This window comes from Callospermophilus lateralis, unplaced genomic scaffold (assembly GCF_048772815.1).
Source record: "Callospermophilus lateralis isolate mCalLat2 unplaced genomic scaffold, mCalLat2.hap1 Scaffold_107, whole genome shotgun sequence".
Classification (NCBI taxonomy): domain Eukaryota; kingdom Metazoa; phylum Chordata; class Mammalia; order Rodentia; family Sciuridae; genus Callospermophilus; species Callospermophilus lateralis.
Window position 1 is genome coordinate 660,013 of NW_027510917.1, and position 23,003 is coordinate 683,015.

The 23,003-nt window shown below is 34.6% G+C and overlaps 1 protein-coding gene and 1 non-coding gene across 2 annotated transcripts in view; one reads left to right on the forward strand and one right to left on the reverse strand.

The window, feature by feature from the left end:
* LOC143386236 (transport and Golgi organization protein 1 homolog) overlaps positions 1 to 23,003 on the forward strand; it is a 40,216-nt gene that overhangs the window by 15,913 nt on the left and 1,300 nt on the right. The window contains exons 7-28 of the mRNA XM_076841459.2: positions 4,963 to 5,094; positions 7,320 to 7,341; positions 8,254 to 8,342; positions 8,583 to 8,660; positions 8,746 to 8,856; positions 10,075 to 10,146; positions 10,344 to 10,448; positions 11,092 to 11,214; positions 11,313 to 11,421; positions 12,452 to 12,507; positions 12,596 to 12,686; positions 12,858 to 12,996; positions 17,679 to 17,780; positions 18,647 to 18,707; positions 18,822 to 18,857; positions 18,934 to 19,001; positions 19,113 to 19,213; positions 19,397 to 19,534; positions 20,302 to 20,370; positions 20,474 to 20,550; positions 20,676 to 20,747; positions 22,151 to 22,313. Of these exons, the coding sequence (XP_076697574.1) occupies positions 4,963 to 5,094; positions 7,320 to 7,341; positions 8,254 to 8,342; positions 8,583 to 8,660; positions 8,746 to 8,856; positions 10,075 to 10,146; positions 10,344 to 10,448; positions 11,092 to 11,214; positions 11,313 to 11,421; positions 12,452 to 12,507; positions 12,596 to 12,686; positions 12,858 to 12,996; positions 17,679 to 17,780; positions 18,647 to 18,707; positions 18,822 to 18,857; positions 18,934 to 19,001; positions 19,113 to 19,213; positions 19,397 to 19,534; positions 20,302 to 20,370; positions 20,474 to 20,550; positions 20,676 to 20,747; positions 22,151 to 22,313 (2,014 nt within the window). The remainder of the gene's footprint in view (positions 1 to 4,962; positions 5,095 to 7,319; positions 7,342 to 8,253; positions 8,343 to 8,582; positions 8,661 to 8,745; positions 8,857 to 10,074; positions 10,147 to 10,343; positions 10,449 to 11,091; positions 11,215 to 11,312; positions 11,422 to 12,451; positions 12,508 to 12,595; positions 12,687 to 12,857; positions 12,997 to 17,678; positions 17,781 to 18,646; positions 18,708 to 18,821; positions 18,858 to 18,933; positions 19,002 to 19,112; positions 19,214 to 19,396; positions 19,535 to 20,301; positions 20,371 to 20,473; positions 20,551 to 20,675; positions 20,748 to 22,150; positions 22,314 to 23,003) is intronic.
* Positions 2,119 to 2,226, reverse strand: LOC143386257 (U6 spliceosomal RNA). Its single transcript, XR_013089561.1, has one exon. It is a non-coding gene; the product is annotated as a U6 spliceosomal RNA (small nuclear RNA).

Below are 23,003 nucleotides of genomic sequence, written 5' to 3' on the forward strand. Positions count from 1 at the left end.
AGGGCCATTGTGACAGTAATCCTTCTCAACTGAAGTTGTTTCCTGTAAGTTGTGTTATTTCAAGACTTGTTTAAGAAAAGTGATGTTGTTTTTTTCCTTGTAAAATGTATAGATTTTGAAGCCAGGTAGATCTGGTTTCAAATCCCAAGGTTATCATTTAGAAGTTTGGGCAAATAACTAAACTTTTGAATATCAGATTCCCCATCTGAAAAATGTAGATAATGCTTACTCCAATCATAAGAATTAAATGATTTGACAAGGTAAAGTGTCTGGTGAGATGTCTGGCATTTTGTAGGGTTTTACCCCCACGCACCCCCTAATTCTCATGTATGCAGTCAGAGGTGGTATAAAGACAATGAATACCTGGGGAGGAGAGACCACCAGGGTGGAAAAGATGTGATGGGGAGAAATGAATCAGTTTTCATTTGGCTCCATGTTTGTTCATGGTGGTGGCAGCCACCTGGGTAAGTAGTATGTACAAGCCAGGCAGTTAGAATAATGATATTTCCAGTGATTAAAGCCCAGTCTTCCACAGTCATAATTTGATTATCAGAATGAATCAACATCACTTGGAAAGTTTACAGCCTCATGATATGGGAAGGATTTCTTTATTCGTATTTTTAGGTATGCACAGAGCCCTCCTCTAGGTCTAGGTCGGGGTACACGAATGTGGTGCAGGTATGGTCAGTGATTTTGCGGTGATAGGTAAGACATTGACGTGAGTGGCAAAGAAGAGGCACAATGTTACGAGACTGATTTGAAAGGAGCCTTCAAAAAGGCATTTTGATGGCCCAGTATGTACAGGACATTGTGCGAGGACTAAAAGAGTCTAACAGGTGTAAGGCGTGATTGTGATTTTTGAAAGCCTTAAGAAAAGGACTTAACAAATATATGCAAAAATTATGAACAAGTCAATGTAAAATCTTAAACAAGTAGTATGATATCTGATAGGACTGGAGAGTAATAGGCTCTGATGTGTTTGGGAGATGTGCACCAATCAGATTCATTGATCAATGGAATCTTAGTAGAATCTTAGTGTTAGAAGAAACCTTGGAAGGCTGTTAGTCTAGTTTCTCACTCATTGCTGTAATTTTCTTTACTGTGGCCCTGACGAGTAGTTATGAGGCCTGTACACCAGTATTTCCTAGCAGGAGTCACTCTCTTACAAGGCTATATGTTCTTCTGTTGTCTAGTTCATCCTTGTATTGACTCCAAATTTTCCTCCACATGATTTCCTCTATAAAATTGAATTCTTTTCTACATAGAAATCCTTTAAATATTTGAAGTTATATCTTAATTTAAAAATTATTTTTAGTATTTTTATCATGGAAACTTTCAAATAAGAGCAGAGAGAATAGTAGGGGACTATAGGTAATCATAACATACTGTACATTTCAGAACACTAGAAGAAAAGATTGTGAAAGTTTTACCATAAATGATGTTTGAGGAGGTAGATATATTTAACCTGATTTAAACGTTACATAGTGTATACATGCATCAAAATGTCATGTTACCTACTTCAATAATTATAATGTTTATTTCTATGTACTAATTAAAAAATAAATTTAATTAGAAAAGCTTTAAAGAAAAGCATAGAGAATAGTATAATGAACCCATGGGCCATCACCCAACTTAACAGTAATTCCTTGATAGCCAATATCAGTGAGTTTTTTTTTTTAATTTGTTCTAATTGGTTATACATGATAGCAGAATGCATTTTGATTCATTGTACATAAATGGAACAAAACTTTTCCTAGTTGTACACAACACATGTAGTAGTCCTACATGTACCTCGGGTAATGAGGTTCATCTCATTCCACCATCTTTCCTATCCCTATGCCCTCTCGCCTGTCCTACCTCCCCTTTGCCCAATCACAGTTCCTCCATTCTTTCCATGCCCCTTGCCACCCACCTCACCCCCATTATGGGTCAGCATCCACTTTCAGAGAGAACATACAGCTTTTGGTTTTGGGGATTGGCTTACTTCCCTTAGCCTGATATTCCCATTCACCCGCAGATGCCATAATTTTTTTCTCTTTTAATGCTATAAGTAACATTTCATTTTGTATATGTACCACAGTTTCTTTATCCATTCATCTGTTGAAGGGTTGTTTCCACAAAACTAAGGAATGCTTCACAAATGTGGGTGTCATCCTTGCTCAGGGATACATGCTAATTTTTTCTGTATTGTCCCAATTTTAGTATATGTGCTGCCAAAGCAATCACACTCTGAGTTTTAACAAATGTAGATACCCATGTAAAAACTACCATAATCAAGATATAGAACAGTTTTTTTCACTAGAAAGGGGGTTTCCTTGGGATCCTTCCCAGTGAGTTCCTTCACCACCTGTTCCAGGCAACCACTGATAACTTTTTTTTTAAAACTATAGGTTCATTTTTCCTACATTACTTTTTCATATATATGCCCCTATAAGTGGACTCATATCTAGGAGTGCAATTGCCTCCTATGTTTAATGTATGTTTTTATCTTATGTGATACTGTCAAGCCATGCTAATAAATGACCACAATCATTTTATACTTCCACCAGCAATTTAGGAGACTTCCACTTGACTTCATCTTCACTAGCACTTGGGCCATTCTAGTGGGTATGTCTTTGTGAGTTTATTTCCTGATAACTAATGATATTGAGTGAACTTTTTTTTTTTTGAGATAGGGTCTTACTAACTTGCTTAGGCTCAAACTAACTTGCCAGCCTCAAACTTGGTATCCTCCTACCTCAACCTTCTGAGATGCTGGGATTACAGACATGTGCTATCATGCCTGGATCAAATACTTCTTCATGAGCTTGTTGACCATACTGGTTTTGTATGTCAACTCTCTCTGGTTAGCTGGAATCCAGACTTCTCCCAGCTCAGTGCCAACTGTGGGATTGGTTAGCTTATAGTTGTTCTTGGCCCTCGCAGGTACTGCTTAGAATGTAGCCCCAAACTGAAGACCACCTCCATGCAGATTTCTGGAACTCTTTTTCTTTGTGGCTCCCATCTTTCTGGTAGTTTTCTCTACATGTTTTTGGCTGCTTAATCTCCTGGAACTCTGGTCTCTTTCTCCTCAGTGAGACTGTTAGGCCCCATTTGGGTTCCCCTTCCCAAACTGAGGTCTAGAGGGTGCCTCAAGGTAGAATGCTCACCTATTTGTTCTCCTTCTCTTAGGGGTGACAGTTGCATGTCCCTTGTGGCTTTCTATCTGAAAAATAGCTCTTTAAAAATATATTTTGACTGTGCATGGTGGCACATGCCTTAATATCCTAGTGGCTCAGGAAGCTGAGAGAGAATCATGAGTTCAAAGCCAGCCTTAGCAAAAGTGAGGTTCTAAGTAACTCAGTGAGACCCTGTCTCTAAATAAAATACAAAATGGGGCTGAGACTGGGGATGGGGCTCAGTGATCAAGTGCTCCTGAGTTCAATCCCTGGTACCAAAAATATATATATTCCAACTTTCTGGTTGCTTTCAGTGGGAGAACAAGTCTCATATAAGTTAATTGATTTCTCCTTTTGTTGTAACTTTTTGCAATAATTGAAAAAAATACGTTTGTGGGACTTCTAGGATATATTGTAGTTTTGGTGAATAAATGACATCCCCCTGGTACAACAATTTAACCTGTTTTCTCTATTGCCTTTTTGTTTTTTTTTTTGGTGGTGCTGGGATTGAACCTCGGGCTCCATGCATTCTAGGCAAGTGCTGAGCTAACAACCTCAGCTTCTCTCTGTTGCTTTATATTTCTTGGAAATTCATAGTCAGGTTTAGGTTCAATTCTTTTTCTTATGAAAACTTAATAGGAAATATTGCATTGACATATGCATATCCTCTCCTTTGATGTTGACTACTAGTCAACAGTGACGTTGGTGAGATTTGCTAATATATTATAGGTTGCAAAATAGCAATGGTCTGAGTTGCTGGATTTTTCTTTCTTCATTTAAAGGATGGGATGCCTACACAAATAAAAATTTGATTATTCTTTTTTTTTGGGGGGGGGGGTATTGGGAATTAAACTCAGGGGCATTTGGCTAGTGAGCCATATCCCCAGCCCTATTTTGTATTTTATTTATATACAGTGTTTCACTGAGTTGCTTAGCAATTCCCTTTTGCTGAGGCTGACTTTGAACTTGCTATCCTCCCTCCTCAGCCTCCCTAGCTACTGGGATTACAAGTGTGTGCCACGGCGCCTGGCTATGATTGATTATTCTTTACACAGATATTTGGTTTGTATAGTTAAGGCAGGAGATAAATATTTGATTCCTTTTCTTTATTTAAACACTTTTCAGAATAGTAAGGTATTCTTCTAGCTTATCAAATGATACCCAAAGGGGCTTGAAATCTTTTTATTGTTTCATTGTTTTTATTTGTTGCCATAAAATTAATTAGTTCTTTCATATATTTAAGTTTTTGTCTTAAATGAATTTTTTAAATTATAAAAACCAGGTTATCTAAGAGAAAAGAATGATCCAGAGGGATTCTAGCCAGGTGTTAGACAATGTGATGATATAGGGCCTGTTACAAACTGGAAAATTTAAAGTATGCTCAATTTAAAGTATTTAGATTCAGGCTGGAGTTGTGGTTCAGTGGTAGAGCGCTTGCCTAGCATGCATGAGGCACAGGGTTAGGGTTAGGGTTAGGGTTAGGGTTAGATGGTTAGGGTTAGATGGTTAGATGGTTAGGGGTTCGATCCTTAGCACCATATAAAAACAAAATAATGTGTCCACCTGAAACTAAAGATACATAAATAAATTTTTTAAAAAAGTATTTAGATTCATTATACTTGAAAACACTGCAAGTGAACAAAAAATATGAGACTGTCAGTATCCTTTCTCTTGAAGAAACTATTGGAAAATATTGAGGAGGTGGATTTCTGACGAGGAGGTTGGTTTAGAATTGCCATGATTCTTTGTGACTGTTTTGTTATAAATTTAAGGTTTCCCATTTCTTCTAATTTGTCTGTTTCAGCTGTTTACTACATTGCCTGATGAGTATCAACCTGGGCCTGATTTTTATGGACTACCATGGGAGCCTGTAGTTTTCACTGTTTTCTTTGGATTGGTATCCTTTGTCATTTTCTTTTGGAGAACTGTTCTTGTTGTGAGTAAATTAACTTACTTATACCTTAGCACATAAGCACAAGGATTATTTTATATAGTCACTGCCCCCCCACTTTTTTTCCTTTTCAGTTGCTAAAACACAAATTAGTGGTTTAAGTCAAACTAACCTTATAAAATAATTTAGTGTGGGTGCAGTTGGTAGAACTGGTAATTCTTACAGCCATCCTGACCAGTAGTTTCATACGTATCAGAAGTCTTAAAAGTGGGATAAAAGATGGGATAGGTTAGATAAATATCCTTTTATGTAGCATATATGTCTAGTAATCTATATTAAAGAAATAACTATGCTTTGAAGATTTTGGTAATGTTTTTCAGTGGAACAGTGTATTAGATTGAAGACTTAGCACAACATAATTCATTTAGGGGATATTGTATGTTCGCTTAATGGAATAGTAGGCAGATTTATCTATTTCAAAGCTTTGAGGTACAGAAAATGCTCACAATTAAATGTGAAGTGGAAAAAAAAGCAGAAACTAAGATTTAAATGTTGATGAACTGTATGTTAATATAAACACATATAAACAGGGGGAAATGCTACAAAGAAATACAGTAATATGAGAAAAAGGAGATAAGATAATTTTTCCAGTCTTTTATATATATTATTCCCAGATTTTATGATTTGATCATATGTTCAGAAAATACCTTTTTATTTGGAAGTATAGATTATGTGTTGTCCAAAAATCCATTAAATGTTTTGTTCATTAAGTCTTTTTTTTCTGAGCAGAATTAGTCTATCTCTGTGTATGTGTGTACATATATGTATAAGCGTATATATATATATATAAGCTTATACATACATATGTTTGTACTGTAGGTCATTCTGTTTCATAGTTATTTAACATAATTGGAAGAAAATTATTTTAGGTAAATGGACTTTGCATATAAAAAGCCTAACAGTTAAAGAGGCCAAAAGCATTGGATACAAATCTTTTCAAATCTGAGTGTTCTTTTTCTGATTTCTTAATTATATCAGACATATCATTGTTAAGGTAAGTTTCCTCTCCTTGTACAATTGAGTGTAAAATCTCTTAAAAAGCATTCCCTTCTTAAATAGAAGAATCATTTGCCTGGATTCCTGTGAGGAATTTTCACAGTTCAATCTCATTGAACTTTTTCTCAGCTAAAAGGAAAAAGGAAATAGAAGGATAAAGAGAAGGGAAAAACATGAAAACACTTTATATTTCTCTCTTGTTTCTTTCATTTCAAGAAAGAAACAATACCTGTTTCTCTTTTCACTAGGTTATGTGGGATCTGGTTCCTAGCTGTTGCTCCTCAGTTTCAGCATTTGACTTTGGAGCTTTAGTCTCTTCCTTAGATGACTGCTTTTATGCTACTTCCCATTTTCTTCTGTTGTCATTTTGAGTAAAAGGTTAGCAAGGCTATGTCATTAAAGAAATGCCATTTCTTTCTGTGTTGGAGTTTTCTGAATGCAATTTCCTATTACGAAGATCCCATGGATGATCCATGGACACATCTGAGTATTCCATCACCATTTATAACATTTGAAAGGACAAGTATATGCTAAGTTACAAAGAAATTTAGTGATGTTTTTAAAAAAATTCTGCTTAGGTTTTATTATCAGGCAGTTTATTGCTGTCTTTAGGAAATGATTGTTTTTGTCCTTTCCAGAATATGTTAATTGTCATTTCTCTTGTTGCTTGTGCATTTTCTTCTAGCAGTCTTCCCTTTCAGATTTCTTGCTATATATTTAGTGGTTTGTAGAAATAAGATGATGTAGCCTATTAGTTTCTAAATTCAGCCAATAGGCAAATTTAAATTGGAGTTCTAAGATGTTTTCTGGTGAGTGAAAGTGGCATATCTTAGTACAAAGATTATGCTATGCCTTAATATCGTTTCCTCAGATTCCTTTTGATTGTTTCTAGACTTTATCCTGGTTATTTAGAATTCTCAAGTAAATGATTTTGAGTACACACACACACACACAAATACACACACACATCTTTACTGTGAAATAAGGTACATATCTTAGTGTGTTTATGTCAGAGCCTATTTATGAAATATAACTACCAATTAAATTTAAAATTCTTGTTAACCTTTACTTATTTTTAATCCTATAAATTTATTATTCTGAACCAGAATGTTATTAAATTCTCACTTGGTTATGATTCTGACTGTTGTTTTAGGAATGCTGTTTCTATTGAGCAGATGTTTGACATCAAATTTAATCTTTTTTCTCTCTTCTAGGTAAAAGATAGAGTATATCAAGGTAAATTTTTAGGTTTCTTAAACTTGTATTGTATTGGTGTTTGATGTGTGTTTTATGTATGATAGAAGTAGATACAGTGACTTTTAATGTCTATTACTTTTTTTTACCTCCTGAAAATTTTACTATTCCTAGGTTGCTAGCATGGATAACTGAGTAGATGATGCTGGTTCCAACTCTGAGATAGGAGATAAAGAGGAGGAACAAATTGTGGATAGGGAGAACATAAGTTTTAATTTGGGGCAGATTAACTTTGAATATTGATGTAATGCAGATGTATTACATTTGAAGAGTATTTCTATGCTAATGATTTAATCATGCATTAAGTAATTGAGTAGATAATTTAAAGAATGGTAATGTGAATCAGTATGCTTTCATTTCTGTTTTTCTTTGCAAAGAATTAAATGATTCCATTTTCTGAAAAGAAAGTGTTTTGAGAAGGGAGGAATATCAAGCTACAACACTTTACTGTATTTCCCATCTGTGAAATAAGCTTAAATTGAAATATCATTTTGGATGTGAAGGGTACCTGGAATTGAACTCTGGGGCACTCTACTGAGCCACATCCCAAACCCCCTATATTTAGAGACCAAGTCTCACTTAGTTGCTTAGTGTCTCGCTCTTGCTGAGGCTGGCTTTGAACTTGGGATCCTTCTAGCTCAGCCTCCTGAGCCACTGGGATTACAGGTGTGCACCACCACACCCAGCAAAATATCATTTTTCTTATATTTTTCTTAAATTTTAATAATTTTATACTCTTATTGCTAATAAGCATAGATTGCTTTTTAAAAGCATACTAGTTATGCTAAGAAGTATTTCCTCATAGTACCATATAACATGTCTTTACTTTTAGTAGATTGAGTAATTGGATTTCATTTAGTGATTGTAATAATCTTGTGTATTTCCCCCTTTTAGTCACTGAACAGCAAATTGCCCAAAAGATAATCAATTTCATGAAAGAAGATGAAGAATTGATACAGAAATTTTCAAAGTATGAACAGAAGGTATAATTATTTTTTTGTTTCTTTCTCCCTTGGTTCTAGCTTGAATCATTTCTACCTGTTTTAATTTAAAAATCATATTTTAAAGTTTTTATTTCATTATTTCCTACAAATCATCCAAATTCTAAGCAGTCATATGTATTAAGTACTGCTTTCTTCTGGAAAGGGTCACTTGTCTGGAAGTAACTTGTATAGTAGCACTATAATTTGTGTATCTTAATTCTGAATGCTTTATTTACATAGATAAAGGAATCAGAGAAACAGATCCAAGAAACCATGAAACAAAATATGATTCTTTCTGATGAAGCAACTAAATATAAGGTAAAAATCCCTTCTTTGGGGGGAATTACATTCTAAATCAAAAGTAAATGTAATGAGTGAGTAATCTTGACACCTTTTTTCCCAGGATAAAATAAAGCTTCTTGAAAAAGCTAAAGAATTTCTGGATGAGAGAGCTAAAAGTCTTCATGTTATGTTAGAATCTGAAAGAGAACAGAATGCTAAGAATCACGACTTGGTAAGAGTTTTGCTGCTAAGTGTTGCTTTAATTTGGCTTTTGAAATATTTTGTAAAATTGGTTAAGTTGAACTTAGTCCAGCTGTTAACTAAAGTAAGATTAGGAGTCAAGGAAGTTGAACCCACATCTGTGCCCATTTTGTGGAACTTTTAAGTACTGATACAACAAATTATTTTTATGGGCCTAGGAAATATTTTTATTCTCAACCTTGGATAATTTTCATATTGCTTTGCTCTGCCCTTGGAAACATGCAGATCAACTAAAAAACTATTGTCCAATTGAACAGTATTTGTTTACTTTTTACTTGAAAGAGTAATGAATTAATCAATTTTCTGTACTTAAAAAAATTTTACTTACATATTTCATTTTCAATTTCTATAAGTTTCTGTAATTACATAAAAGTTGCAAAAGATAGTAGAGAGTGTGTTCTGAAATATCCTACCCCCAAGTAAGCTTGATCACCTAGCTGAGGTAGTATTTATCAGATTTCGTCACTGTAAAAATTCTTTCCAGTCCTTTTCATATTATATTCTTTGGAAGTTACCATGCACAGCCCACAGTTAAAGTATGAAGAGTTACGAGCTCAGGATGCAGCTCATGGTAGAGCACTTGCCTAGCATGCATGAGGCCCAGGATTCAATCCCAGGCATTGCAAACAAAGATTGGGGAGTTATGTCCACTTCCTTAAGGAGCGAATATCTTTATAAATTTTTGGGAATTCTTCTGTATGTGAGATTAGTCTATTCTCCCTTAAATTTTATCATTTTTTACTTCAGATAAGAAAATTTTAAAAATGATCTTGGGAAATTTTTTTTCTCTATCACTAGAAAAAAAAATTACTAATTTGAACTGATTTATTTAAAACAGTAATTAGTTAATTTTCTATGCTTTAAAACATTTTATTATTGCATTATGATTTTCTATACTTTGACCTCTTTTTCTGGTTATCTCATAAACAGTAAGGTTGTGGATGCCATGAAATATTTATGACTTCATTTTCCCTCATCTCTTTCAGTTCTTGATTTTTTGCTTAGTCCAAAGCTGGATCCCCTGCATTACTGAAATGTAATGGGATGGCTTGACAAATATTTTGTTGTGTTTATCTTTTTTAGTATATATATGTGTGTACACACACGCACACACGCACACACACACACACATATCACTATTTCTACTGAAATCCTAATGCATATTTTGTGTTCTGTTTTCACCTGGCAGATAATTGAAAATAAGAAATCTATAGAGAAGCTTGAAGATGTCATTTCAGTGAATACTTCTGAATTTTCAGAGGTAAAGCTGCCAACTCTTGCTAATGGGATAGTTGGCATAATGGGATATTAATACTATATCTTAGTTTTGTTGCGGACCAAAAATTTGAAGTGTGCTAAAATGTGCAAAAAATGAGAACTATATGATGTCTGGTTTGGGAAAGTATAACTTTGTTTTTTCTTTGGAATTAATTCACTAACTCTAGTGTTTTGCATTAGCTTCAAATTGTCTTTAATGAAGCTAAGCTTCGTGAAGAGAAGGTGAAGTTGGAATGCTGTCAGCTTCAGAAAGAAAATACCATACTTAAGACGACGAAAGAGCAGGTAAAGAAAATTTGATGTCATACATAATGTAAACTAGAGAAGTGAATATCATTATCTTGTATCTTTCTTGGATCTGTTTCTGAGGTAAGGAATATTCATGTACGACCTTTTCTAGATATGCAAAGTTTAAACATGCTCCCTAAATTGAGTGCATGTATATGTTCTCCATCTGTTTTGGATTTTTGGATTATTGCTTTTCTTATCAAATGTCAATCAGTTATTAACTTGCATAGCCTCAAAGAAACTTTTTAAACCAGAAAATTAAGTATTTTATGATCCTCTTTTGAGTAGTTACTGATTCACTGGCCAAGGGAAGATTACATGATAAGGAGTCTAAATTTAGGAGACAGTCATATGTGCCCAGCCATTCCTGCTGGAGGTAAATTATTTGAATTGGCAGCAATTTTCTGGGGAATGCAATAAACAGGGTCAACTTCCTGAGAACTCTGATGTTCTTACTGCAGCTGTGAGAGTTGGGGCCACTCTGCCCTCTTCCTTAACCAAGGTCTCAACCCCCTCGATTGAGGCAGGCCACCGAGGAGTATGGTTCTCTATTTCTTTGTCTAAGTCTTGTAGTCCTGATGTATCCAGTGCAGAAAACCCCTCCCTAACCCACAGGAATTCATGTGTTTTGACTTTTCAGTTGCAGCAGGAAGTCAAAGACTGGTGTACATCACACGCTGAGCTCAGTGAACACATCAAATCATTTGAGAAGTCCCAGAAAGATTTACTTGTATTTCTTAATCACAAAGATGATACTATTAATGTAAGTTTATACTCCAAATACATGTTTCATCTCATGATTTCTCCTGAAATCTTCTGAATTAAAATCGAGAGTCTTCCAACCTTTTGCTTCTTTTCTAGACTTTGACTAATTATATCACACAGTTGAATCGGTTACAATGTGAATCTGAATCTGAGGATCAAAATAGAGAAGATGAGTCAGATGAATTAACCAACGGAGAGGTAGCAGGTAAGATCAGTCTCAGGGAGGTTGAATCCTTTTTTTGCTTTCCTGTCTTTAATTAAGTATTTATACAGATGCCACTTTTCAGCTAGCTGATTTTCTTCTTAAGCTTCAGGGTTGTAGACACATATCACTGGATCTATAGATATGTCTGTTGCATTGGCAGAGGTGGGTTGCTGGGGTATAATGTAGCAATAGGCATGTGAAGAACACTGACCTTTTCTATCCCATTGAAAACTAGTAAGTACACTGCAGCTACAATAGTCACATCCTGTACAATACTTAGAGTATTGAACATTGTACAGTAAGAGAAATTTATTTCTTATGCAGATGATAGTTGATTTTGATACTCATCATCTCTATGGCTCTGTGGTTTTAAGGTCCACAGTCAGTCTTAAGAGTCCAGAGGTAGTTGGAACCATAAACTAAGGCTGTGAGAACAGAGTCTAGAGACTATCAGAAAGCTAGAGTGAGGGAGTGTAACAGTGTTTACTGATGAGGAAAATATTTTCAGATGTTTTCTCCCAAGTTGGATATTGCTTACATAGCAAGTATTTCAAACCACACCTGGTAGTAGATTCAGGGAGAAAATAGAGGATTGAATCTTTCTAAATAAGACACTTACTTGCCCAGGTGAAGATAGATCTGAGAGAGAAGAAAAGCTTTTATCTTACAAGAATAGCATAGATAACATTTTAGTTGTGCAAACTAGAAATTCACCTTTTTTTGTTTTGTTTTTAAGACAGACAGTACTTTTATTTATTTTTATGCTGAGGATCAAACTCAGTGCCTCACACATGCTAGGTGAGCACTCTACCACTGAGCCACAACCCCAGCCTGAAATTCACCTGTCTCTCTCTTTTTTTTAAATCTAAGCTTGCAATTCTCTTAAAAGTCATTAGTCTAATCAGTTTAGTTATTTAATTGATTTTTTTTCTTCTGGTGTTTGAACACAATCATTATTTAGTTTGGGGAAGTTAGGAGAATATAGAGTTAAAAGTAAGGAAAGAAAAAGCAAAAGTCTTTTGTTTTTTAGGTGATCGGAACGAGAAGATCAAAGATCAAATTAAGCAGATGATGGATGTCTCTCGGGTATAGTTCTTTGTAAGAATCCCATAGTGCCTGTGAATTCTTCCTGTGCCTCACTTTTAAGAATACCTCTCTTTTCTGCAATTTTTAGACACAAACTACAATATCAGTAGTTGAAGAGGATCTAAAACTTTTACAACTTATGCTAAGAGCCTCGATGCCCACAAAATGTAATCTAAAAGGTGGGTTCTTTTTGAGAAGAAATTGCCATGTTGGAAAGACTTAAAATTTTATTGGAAAGATAAAGAATGGCTTCTTGCTTTCATGCTTCTTACTTTTCTTGGCACTACTCCCTCAAACAAGTTCTTAAGTCCTTGTACACATATAGAGATAAGCTGTTTTATCCTTTACAGACCAAATAAAGAAATTAGAAGGTGACTGCAATTCACTACAGTCTTCTAAAGTTGGACTGGAAGAGGAATGCAAAACTCTAAGGCAGAAAGTGGAGATTTTAAATGAACTCTACCAGAAAAATGAGATGGCACTACAAAAGTAAGATTTTCATTGTTTGTTATTGTTATCACTGTGTGAACTAATAGATAATTTTATGTTTTCTTAAGATTATTTACAATTTCTTCTAGTTGTAATAAGTAGAGATTTGTCTTTTTTCCTTTGTGTTTTGTTTCCTATAAGTTGCATTTTTCTTTCCATTGTCAGTCTTAAGAGTCCTGAGGTAGTTGGAACCATAAACTAAGGCTGTGAGGACATCGTAATCAATTGTCAAATTCATATGAAGGCAGGAAGTGGTAAAATGGTATTAACAGTCACTGATGTGGAAATACCTCTCAAAGTTCTAGACCCTTTCTATGATCTCCCTATTTATTTTAATTACCTTTCATTGTGATCAGTTATGTAATTCTAATGTTTTGAACTTGTATCTCTAACTCTGGACCTTTAAAAATACTGAGTGATTTGGAATGACATGTTTTAGTAGAATAAAAACTTCAAAAAGGGATAATATTTACTTATTGATGGTACAAGTTTTGGACTTGAATATCTCAGATGTTCACACAAAATTGAACTGTGGCAAGGACCTTAGGAGTTATGATTACAGAAGTACTTGTTTGTAGAATATATTTATATATTAATCTTCTTAGTGTGGAGCTAGTTATTTTTTGAAAGTTCATTTGAAGTTTTTAATCCACAAAAATACTTGGATTCTCTAAAAATAGGTTGTGTCAGATTTTATTTGTTTGCACCTGATTTTACTCTTCGATATATATATATATATATCTTGTAAAGCAAAGACAGACCTTCTTACAGACCTAACTATTTTTAGGTATTTTGACTTCTGTTGCCTAATTAATGCATTAAATATTGAAACCTTTCCATTAACTTTTCTAAAATTCTGTGATCTCCAATTGACCTTTTTAGAATCTCAAATTTTTGTTCAGGCCAGTTCTAAATTCCTGGCCTGTTTCAAAGAAACATTTCTCATTTTATCACTTTTTTTTTTTTAAAAGAACACTTGTTTTCTCTGTCCCTACTAGTAATCTGAATGACCTAAATGGCAATTAATTTTTTTGTAATGCAGTTAAATTGTAGCACTATTTTTCTCAACTCCTCCAAAATTCATTCAGTCATCATCTGTGGTTTTTACTCTTTTTACTGATCCCCAGGTACTATGTTAGTTCATGCCTGTGTCATCTTTTCTGTTTCTAACCTAGATCATCTGTCTTCATTCTACATTTTTTATATTTGTATATAACTTATTTCAAATTCTTAGTAGTTTTCTCTATAGCCGCTTGAGTGGACTTTCTAAAATATAAGTCTGTCCATGTCAATATGTGCGTGTAGTTTATGAAGAATTTGCTTTCTATTTGATGACCTGTTCTTTTTTTCTTCCTTGTATCTTTTTAATAGTTTAAATATTTTTAATTATTTTCCTCATCCCCTGTATAAGCTTGATGTAATCATAAATTATAATGGAATTATAATTATATAATTATAATTTTATTCATCTTCTCATAATTTAAAGGCCATGGTATATATTCTGGATTTAATAAAAACCTGACATAGATTAATAGGTTTATTATTTTTTTTTATGGGCTTTAAGTAGCTCCTGAATCAGATAACTGTTGTGGCATTGTATGTTAGTACTTCATATACTGTGAACTCCACAAGACATTCATTCAATTTATACACATATTTAAAGTTTCTGTAGTTCTGCATTCTACACTGTTGGTTTCTTATTTGAAATTATTTTCATTCTATTTGAACATTGTCCTTTAATGGTAGATTTGATTAGTGTATCAAAGGTAATACAAGGATAAACAGAGAATAGTATTTTATTCACTAAATATTGCTACCTTTATAATCTGTATTAGGTTGACATGAATTTCATGATTAGAGTTAAAACCAGTTTCCATTTTTAAAGGATCTTTCTTTTGGCTACTGAATTTTGACTGTTACTTAGTTTTAGCAATTTAAAAATATCCAATTAATTACCATCTGTTTTAAATTTTTTCTTTAAGGAGTCCATTATCATTGTTGTTTGGTCTTATCCCTCTTCTAGTTTCTGTAGTCCTTTCTCTTTTTTTAACAGTTGTATTGGGAAGTGCCTAGGTGTAGTTTTCCCCACCCCACCCACTTTTCCTCTTGCAGTTATGTTGCTAGGGACCATTAAACACTTCTTGAATTTTCGAGTCTTTTTCTAAATGTTGATTTTACCTCATTCTCTCTTCTGATTATAATAATGTATATTAGAATTTGATTTCCCCTGCCTCCTACATTCTGGATTTACTTCTTCTGGATATTTTCTTCTGACCTATGTTAAAAGCTCTAGGATTTATTTCACTTCCCAAATCTGCTGTTAAAATCATTCATTGAGTTTAGGATTTTAAAAAATTCAGGGTTTAAAATATTATTTTAGTTGTAGATGGACACAATATTTTATTGTTTATAGGATTTTTTTAAGAGAGAGAGAAAGAATTTTAATATTTATTTTTTAGTTTTTGGCAGACACAACATCTTTGTTTGCATGGGGTGCTGAGGATTGAACCCGGGGCCGCACGCATGCCAGGCAAGCACGCTATCGCTTGAGCCACATCCCCAGCCCGACACAATATTTTATTTATTTTATGTGGTGTTGAGGACTGATCCCAGTGCCCCACACATGTGGGGCCTGTGCTTCACCACTGAGCCACAACCCCAGTCCTATTTCAGTACTACAGCTCAAACCCAGGACCTTGAGCCATGTGCTCTACTATTGAGCTACCTCCCCAGACTCCTTGCTCTTTCTCATAAGGGACTAGGGTCTTACTGCTTTCCAAGCTATCTTTAATCTCATAATTCTGCCTCTGCCTCCTGAGTATCTTCGACTGTAGGTAGGTCACCACACCCAACTATTTCTTGGTTTTATAGTTTCTAATCCTTTGACAAAATTCATAATCTTTTTTTTCCTCTTTTGTGGTGCTGGGGTTTGAACCCCAGAGCAAGGCAGCACTCTACCAACTAAACTATATTCCCAGCCCTGAAATTCATAATCTTGACTTTACTTTTTTGACTATATAAAGCACAGTGATTTTAAAACATGTGCGGATAACCCCATTAGCTGGTTTCCTTTTCTGTGGGATTTTTTCTCACAGAATTTTCTCTTATGGAGTGCCTGGTCAGTTTTGATTGGCCAACATTGTTGTGATAATTATACATGAAATTTGAGGACTAAGACGAAGTTATCTTCTTATAGAAAAGTGTTGAGGTTACTTGAGTAAGATTGTCACTTTAAACTTAGTCAGCAATTAAGATAATTAAAAAATGACTTGTCTTTTCAATGTTTTTCAGTATTGTTCCTTTTGGATTTTTTTGCCTGTTCATCACTTAAGTGTGCAGTACTTTCTAATCTAAACTCAAAGGCTAGGGCTTTTATTAAGGGTCCCTTTATTGGTAGCCTCATTTTTCCTCTAAGCCCAGGAATTTAATGAAGGCTTGGTTCAGACTCATATCTTTGTGTTATCTTCAATAGGAGAAAAGTATCTTAAAGTGCCAGCCTTACTTGTAATTCTGAGATTCCTTTTTCTAATGGATCTTGGCCACATACATATATCTTCACTGACTTTTTAGCTTGGATCCCTTCAAACACAATTTTATATTCTTATAAAGATGTTTTGATTGTTCTTAGTGCTCTCGGACTAACTCTTTGATAATTGGAAACAAAATTCTCTCTGTCCTTCAAGATTCAGTTTTCTCCATATTCTTTCTTAAGCCAGTGGGGAAAATTATTATATTCCTTTAGGCATCATTTATACCTGAAACAGTGAGCTCTTTTATTCTTTAGCATCTTACAAGGTAACTAGTATATTATAGCCACTCATAAAATACTTGCTGAAGAATTAAATGAGAAGCTATATAAGAATATATTATCCCCTTTTTCTATTTGGTACCAGTAATCCTTTTTTACTGTAGTTCTTCTGATTTATGGAAAATTAAGTTTCAAGTTAATTATCTTTTGAATTGGAAATATGGCTAAAGTAGTACAAAGATAGCAGAAAATAGTATTTTTTAAATCATTAAATGTGGCTACCTTTGTGTCAGTAGATGAACATCTTGAGTTTCATGATCAGAGTTAAAACTTGTCAGTAGATAATACTCTGATAGTGGGTCACTTTGGCTTCTTTTTCTGGTTGATAGACATTATCAAAACTCAGATTTGTCTTTTTGCTTAATTTACAATTCTTTTGAAATAAATATCTAAAGTGTGAAAAATGTTCTGTGGTTAATTGCATAGCTAAAAGATATATTCTAGAAGATTTTTTCTTTGACTGACTATATGGTACCAGTCTTGGATTGAGAAAAGAGTTCCTCCATGACAAAGATATACTTAGTGTCCTACCCATGGCAGAAACGAGAAAAGAATTATCCCCTGCTTTATCCTAATATGTTTAATTATGTTAGGTTGATCAGTCCTGATCTTCCACATTGAAGTAAAGTGAGTTTTTATTATCTTACACACAGGAGACTTGCCCTTGGGGCACATGTTGTTTTCACATTTATTTTATTTACTGGTAAGTAGAGAATTAAGAGGATAAGTTAGAAAATGTAAGTGATTTGCCAGAGTTTGATTTATGAAATTGCAGGTTTGAATTCCTATTTTATGTGCCTAAGCATTTTATAGAATTGTGGGAAGTGATATTCACAAAGAGAAACTTTTGATTTGATAACTGGTTTTCTTTTAGGAAACAGAGTCAAGAAGAATGTGAGCGACTAGAAAAAGAGCAGCAGCTGTCAGCTGCAGATGAAAAGGTGGTTTCCGCTGTACAGGAAGTTAAAAATTACAAGTGAGTTCAGTTTCTAAAGGAGGGTGTCAATGTCTCATGAATTAGTGTTAGCTTTCTTTTTAATTTTTTTTTTACATTATGTAGATAGAAGAAAATAGCATGGAAGTATAAATAACGAGAGGATATGAACACATTCAATTCACACAGGAGAAAAAATAAATTTCAACTTAACAAATGAAAAATGTTAACAAAAATTTACTTGTACCCAATGGGCAAGACCATAGGGAACTTGGTCAATGCAAACAGTTCTGGGGGTTTTGTATGTTGTAGTAATTCTTTAAGAAATCAGTTTGCTGTGTGTTATATCAAGACCCACAAAAGTGTGGCATTTGATAGACCTTGGAAATCTTCTATGGATATAATTTGAAAAAAAGAAAAAGTTTTAAGGAGGAAGATATTTCTAGCAGAATTACTTGAGAACACACTGATGAACAGTTAAGGAAATTATAATTTATCAATTCAGAATCTCTAGCAATTAAATGATAAAGAAGTTATTAGTATTAGGTTTTTATTTTATTTATTTATTTATTTATTTATTTATTTATTTATTTTTGGTGCTTTACTACTAAGCTACATCCTTAGACTTTTTTTCACTTTGAGACAGCGTCTCAGTTGCATAGGTTCCCACTTAATTGCTGAGACTGACCTCGAACTTGTGATCCTCCAGCCTCAGCTTCCCAATCATTGGGACTACTGGCATGTGGCATTGCACCTGGTCTGTAGTATTAGTTTTGAACACACTGGATTCATATAACTTTAGAAATGTTTTTCTTATGTATGATAAAAGTCTTTAAAAGTATAGCTGATGGAATAAAGAGAAAATGGTCAGAATGTTTCAAATTTTATTCAATTGTTGTAATTCTTAGGCGGAGAATTGAAGAGATGGAAGAAGAATTACAGAAAACCGAACGCTCATTTAAAAACCAGGTAGTAATTAATACTGTCCTGTAGTTGCAGAATTCTTTGATATCTAATACAGACAATTATAGGCTATAATAATGAATCCCTAAAAACATTTTTTTAATGTGTTGCCTTTTTCAGATTGCTATGCTTGAGAAGAAAGCTCATGATAATTGGGTAAGATTTTTTTCCCCTTTTCTTTATTTTTTGCACAGCCTACCGCAACTGAATTTGAATATTTTCTCTTTAATAGCTCAAAGCTCGTTCTGCAGAAAGAGCTATAGCTGAAGAGAAAAGGGAAGCTGCTAATTTGAGACAGAAGTATGTGATTTTTGGTATCTTACTGTATGTTTTATAGTGTTTTAAGGTTATGCTAGATATTATCTATGATTGCTGTTTCATAATTCAGCCCATTCTTTCTCAATATTCAAGACTACTGGAAATGACCCAAAAGATGGCAATGCGGCAAGATGAACCTGTGATTGTAAAACCAATGCCGGAGAGACCAAATTTACAAAATCCTCCTCGGAGAGGTAGGGGGCACTTTGTAAAAGGAGCTATTTTATTTCTTGGTGCAGAATGTATGTAAATTACTTTTTATTTCTGTGTGTAATGGTTATGAAATAATCTGAATGATTTGCTAAAGCGGGAGGTGTGGGGGTTGGTGTCAGGGAGAAGGCTGCCTTAAAGTAGTAACACGGCATTGTTGTCTTTAGGTCCACTGAGCCATAATGGCTCTTTTGGTCCATCCCCCGTGAGTGGTGGAGACTGTTCCCCTTCACTGACAGCAGAGCCAGCTGGGAGACCTCCTTCTGCTACTCTTAATCAAAGAGATATGCCTAGAAATGGATTTGGTGAGCATTCACATGTTGCTTTATAGTAAACTGCTTCAAGGTTTTGGTTTTTTTCCCTTTTGAATATTCTAATGAAAACATAGAATTTGGGCCTGTACAATATATAGAAGATAATTTCTTACTTTATCTTAGTGAATGTTTTCTGTAAAATCTGTTCTAGAATAGAAAACATTTTTTTTTCCCCTGGAGGTCCCTGTATTGTTTTTTCTTTTAAATTTTACACTGTGAAGTGTAAACCTTTATCTTTAAATTAAATCTCTATGGTGTTCCTTTTCCACATATTATAAAAGTAGCCTTAAACTTTATGTAGCACACATATTTCCAATATGAAATACTTAGTCTTATTTCCAATTCTAAATAGGACTGTAGTCTTGGTAAGATTGGAAGTCAGGTTATACAGACTAAAGAAAAGCCAACTTACACATACTTCAAGTCTGTAGCTTTAAGTTTAGGACCAGTACGTATTAATTTGCTGTTCTATCAACCCAAGGCAGTTCTTTATTTTACTTAAGTCTCTTCATGAATTGTGATTTATGTATTGGGCAACCCATTTTTTAAATATTTTTAATTGTAGATGGTGTGGTGCTGAGAATCAAACCCAGTGCCTCACACATGCTAGGCAAACACTCTGCAACTGAGCTACAACCCCAGCCCCTGAGCAACCCATTTTAATGTTGCTTTCTAGTTATTGTTGAACCCTGACCTGTCCACCAGTGGTTTATTTCTTCTGAAAAATACATACAAGGGCTCTGATCTTTTTTCCCAAGGGTCAATGGATGGACCTTTACCTCGTACTCAATGGTCTTCTGAGGCATCTGGGAAACCCGTTGCCTCTGGTAAAGAGACCAAGTAATTTCAAAGAATCTGTAATTGTGGATGCAGGATTTTTATTCTCTTCATGTTAGAATAAGTCTGAATCCATTCTTTGATCTCTAACAGACCCAGGATGTGGTCCAGCTCACATGAACAGCAGCTCCAAAAGTTCTTCTCCAGCTAAGGTGACGGATGAGGGCAAGGTAAGTTCTGTAGTTACTGTGAATCACGTGGTGGTGCAGGAACATGTTGCTTTCCTACAGTACTTGCTCTTTGCTTTATCCTTCTTTGTGTTCTATTTGTACCATCCCATTTGTTTTTTAAAAAGCAAACTGTTCCCCAAGAACCTGAGACCCCCTCAGTTTCTACCATTACTTCTTTAACTGAGCATCCAGTTGGAGTAAGTACTTAGAGGTTGAGAACTGAATTGGGTTTTATTCTGTGCATTTCTGGGAAGGATATTCAGAGCATGACACTAATCTTGTTTGCTTTAAACTGCATGCAATATTGAGCTTACTTTTCTCCTTGGAAATGTGGCTTAAGTGTGTACAACTATAATGAACTACAGAATGTGAAAAGTTATCACTCTAACTTTATATGGTGTTTTGTGTTGAATGTTCTAAGGCAAAGTAAATTCATTATAAATTATATAATTCATCATTTTTATTTTTGTTTGGAAGAATGCTATTTAAGAATTCCTCCATTTGTGCAAACCCTATTTTGAGTGATTTGAATTAGATTGGTATCAGATTTTCTGAAAGTGAAATACTGTTTCAGTGCAACAATGATAATCTGAAATGACCTCTTGAGCCAGTCCCAAGCAATGGTCTCATTTGTTCACATAACTGCATTTTCTTGTAACTGTGTTGCTATTATATCTGGTAGGTCTTCTGCAGCTCTATAATAAAATAAATTTTTAATTGTTTAGTTTCAAACTCCCTACTCATAGGAAATGATAAATCAATATCTCAAATGGTGTACAGTAAATGAAAGTAAATATTAAAGCCTTGTCTTCCTAATTTGTGTATATAGCATTGTGTTGGAAAATACTTCTCAAGTTCCAGTGTATACATATTCCAGGAATATACATCTCTGGAGCAATCTAAGGGCAGCTTAGATAAGACCCCCCAACCCCTTTGTAGTAGAAGATTTAAAAGAGAGCAAAGACCCGTTGTTATAGAGGAGTAGAGGTGGGAAAAGCATGGCTTGCAGGCAAACCTGGGATTGAGACCCTTTAATATGCAGTGTGGCCTTCAACAAATTATCATAATCCATTTGCTTTTGTTCCCTCTTATTTAAAACAAGACAGTCTACTTAAAGATCTCAGAGGTTGAATAATTATGAAAGACTTACTGAAGATACTCTGAATAGTAGCTATTATTACATGGGTAAAGAATGTATTTTGCATTTTATTCTGTTCATTCTTAATATGGAAGTAATGAGCTATTGTGATGAAAGGGAAGTGATGGGAAGGAGGGGGACTCCCTTTGAAATAGGTTGTAGTGAATACAGCATGACATACTGGTCAGAAATCACCTCTGTTAATAACCTCTGCCAGTCCTCTTGCCTTTCCCTTTCCTGAGCAGATATAATCACTAACAAACTGCTCCCTCTTGTGGAATCCTTCTAACTTCTGTAAGCTGTCAGTGGGAATACACAGGAGGGGTGGGTAGAGTTTTGTTGCACTGATGGTGTTCTCTGGACAGGTGCCTGTTTTGGTTTTAGCTTTTATCGGTGTTGGTACTTTGTCTTAATACATAGGAATTTTAAAACTTTTAACTTTTTTAAAATCTTAAATTGCAGGTTAATATGGCTATGAAAGGGCCCCCTCCTTTCTCAGGGGTACCCTTCATGGGCCCCCCTATGGAACCCCCGATGCGACGGCCTCCACCACCTCCCTTTTGGTATGGACCGCCATTTCAGCTCGGTGGGCCTTTTGGGCCTCGGCCAATTCCTCCACCATTTGGTATGATGATCTGAACAGTAGTGATTGACTTATAAATCACATTCATCTTTCATTTCTATTGCTTGCTAAAACAGTTGGTTGCTATCTCAGGTCTTAACAATGAAAGGATACAGCTGAGTACATTTTAACTTTTCCTCCAGTTTTTTGGGACATATGGGACACTACATAATCTTATACTGAGATAGGCAATAGCTATCTCATAGACAAGGATAAGGGGCTATATAGAGAAAAGCCAGAAATATTACTTCTGCAGATGTTTGTTGAAAATATGTTGATATGCACTGCAATAGATGAAAAGGTGGATGAGACACATGCCATAACTTAAAATTTTGTCACAGATATGAAAATCCTATAACATAAAGTTTGTAATCACCCATAATGGAATCATAGGCAGTAGGTTATAGAGTATAGAAAAGGAAAAGTCAAACCTTCCTTACCTTGAGAAAAGTCAGAGGGAAGTGTTAAAGAGGAGGATTTAACAGTGACCTAATAAATGTTGCTGATTTAATTAGGTGGCTGTGGAAGGCCTTTTCCAGGAGGGCATGCACCTTGATTCTGATGGCATGTGTAAAGTCCATGCTGAAATACTTCATGAATTTTTAATGGATACAGTAATAAATAGTGGGATTTCCTTTTATCAAAATTTCTTTGATGTAGTAAAGTTCTTTTTTCATAATCTATCATCTTGTC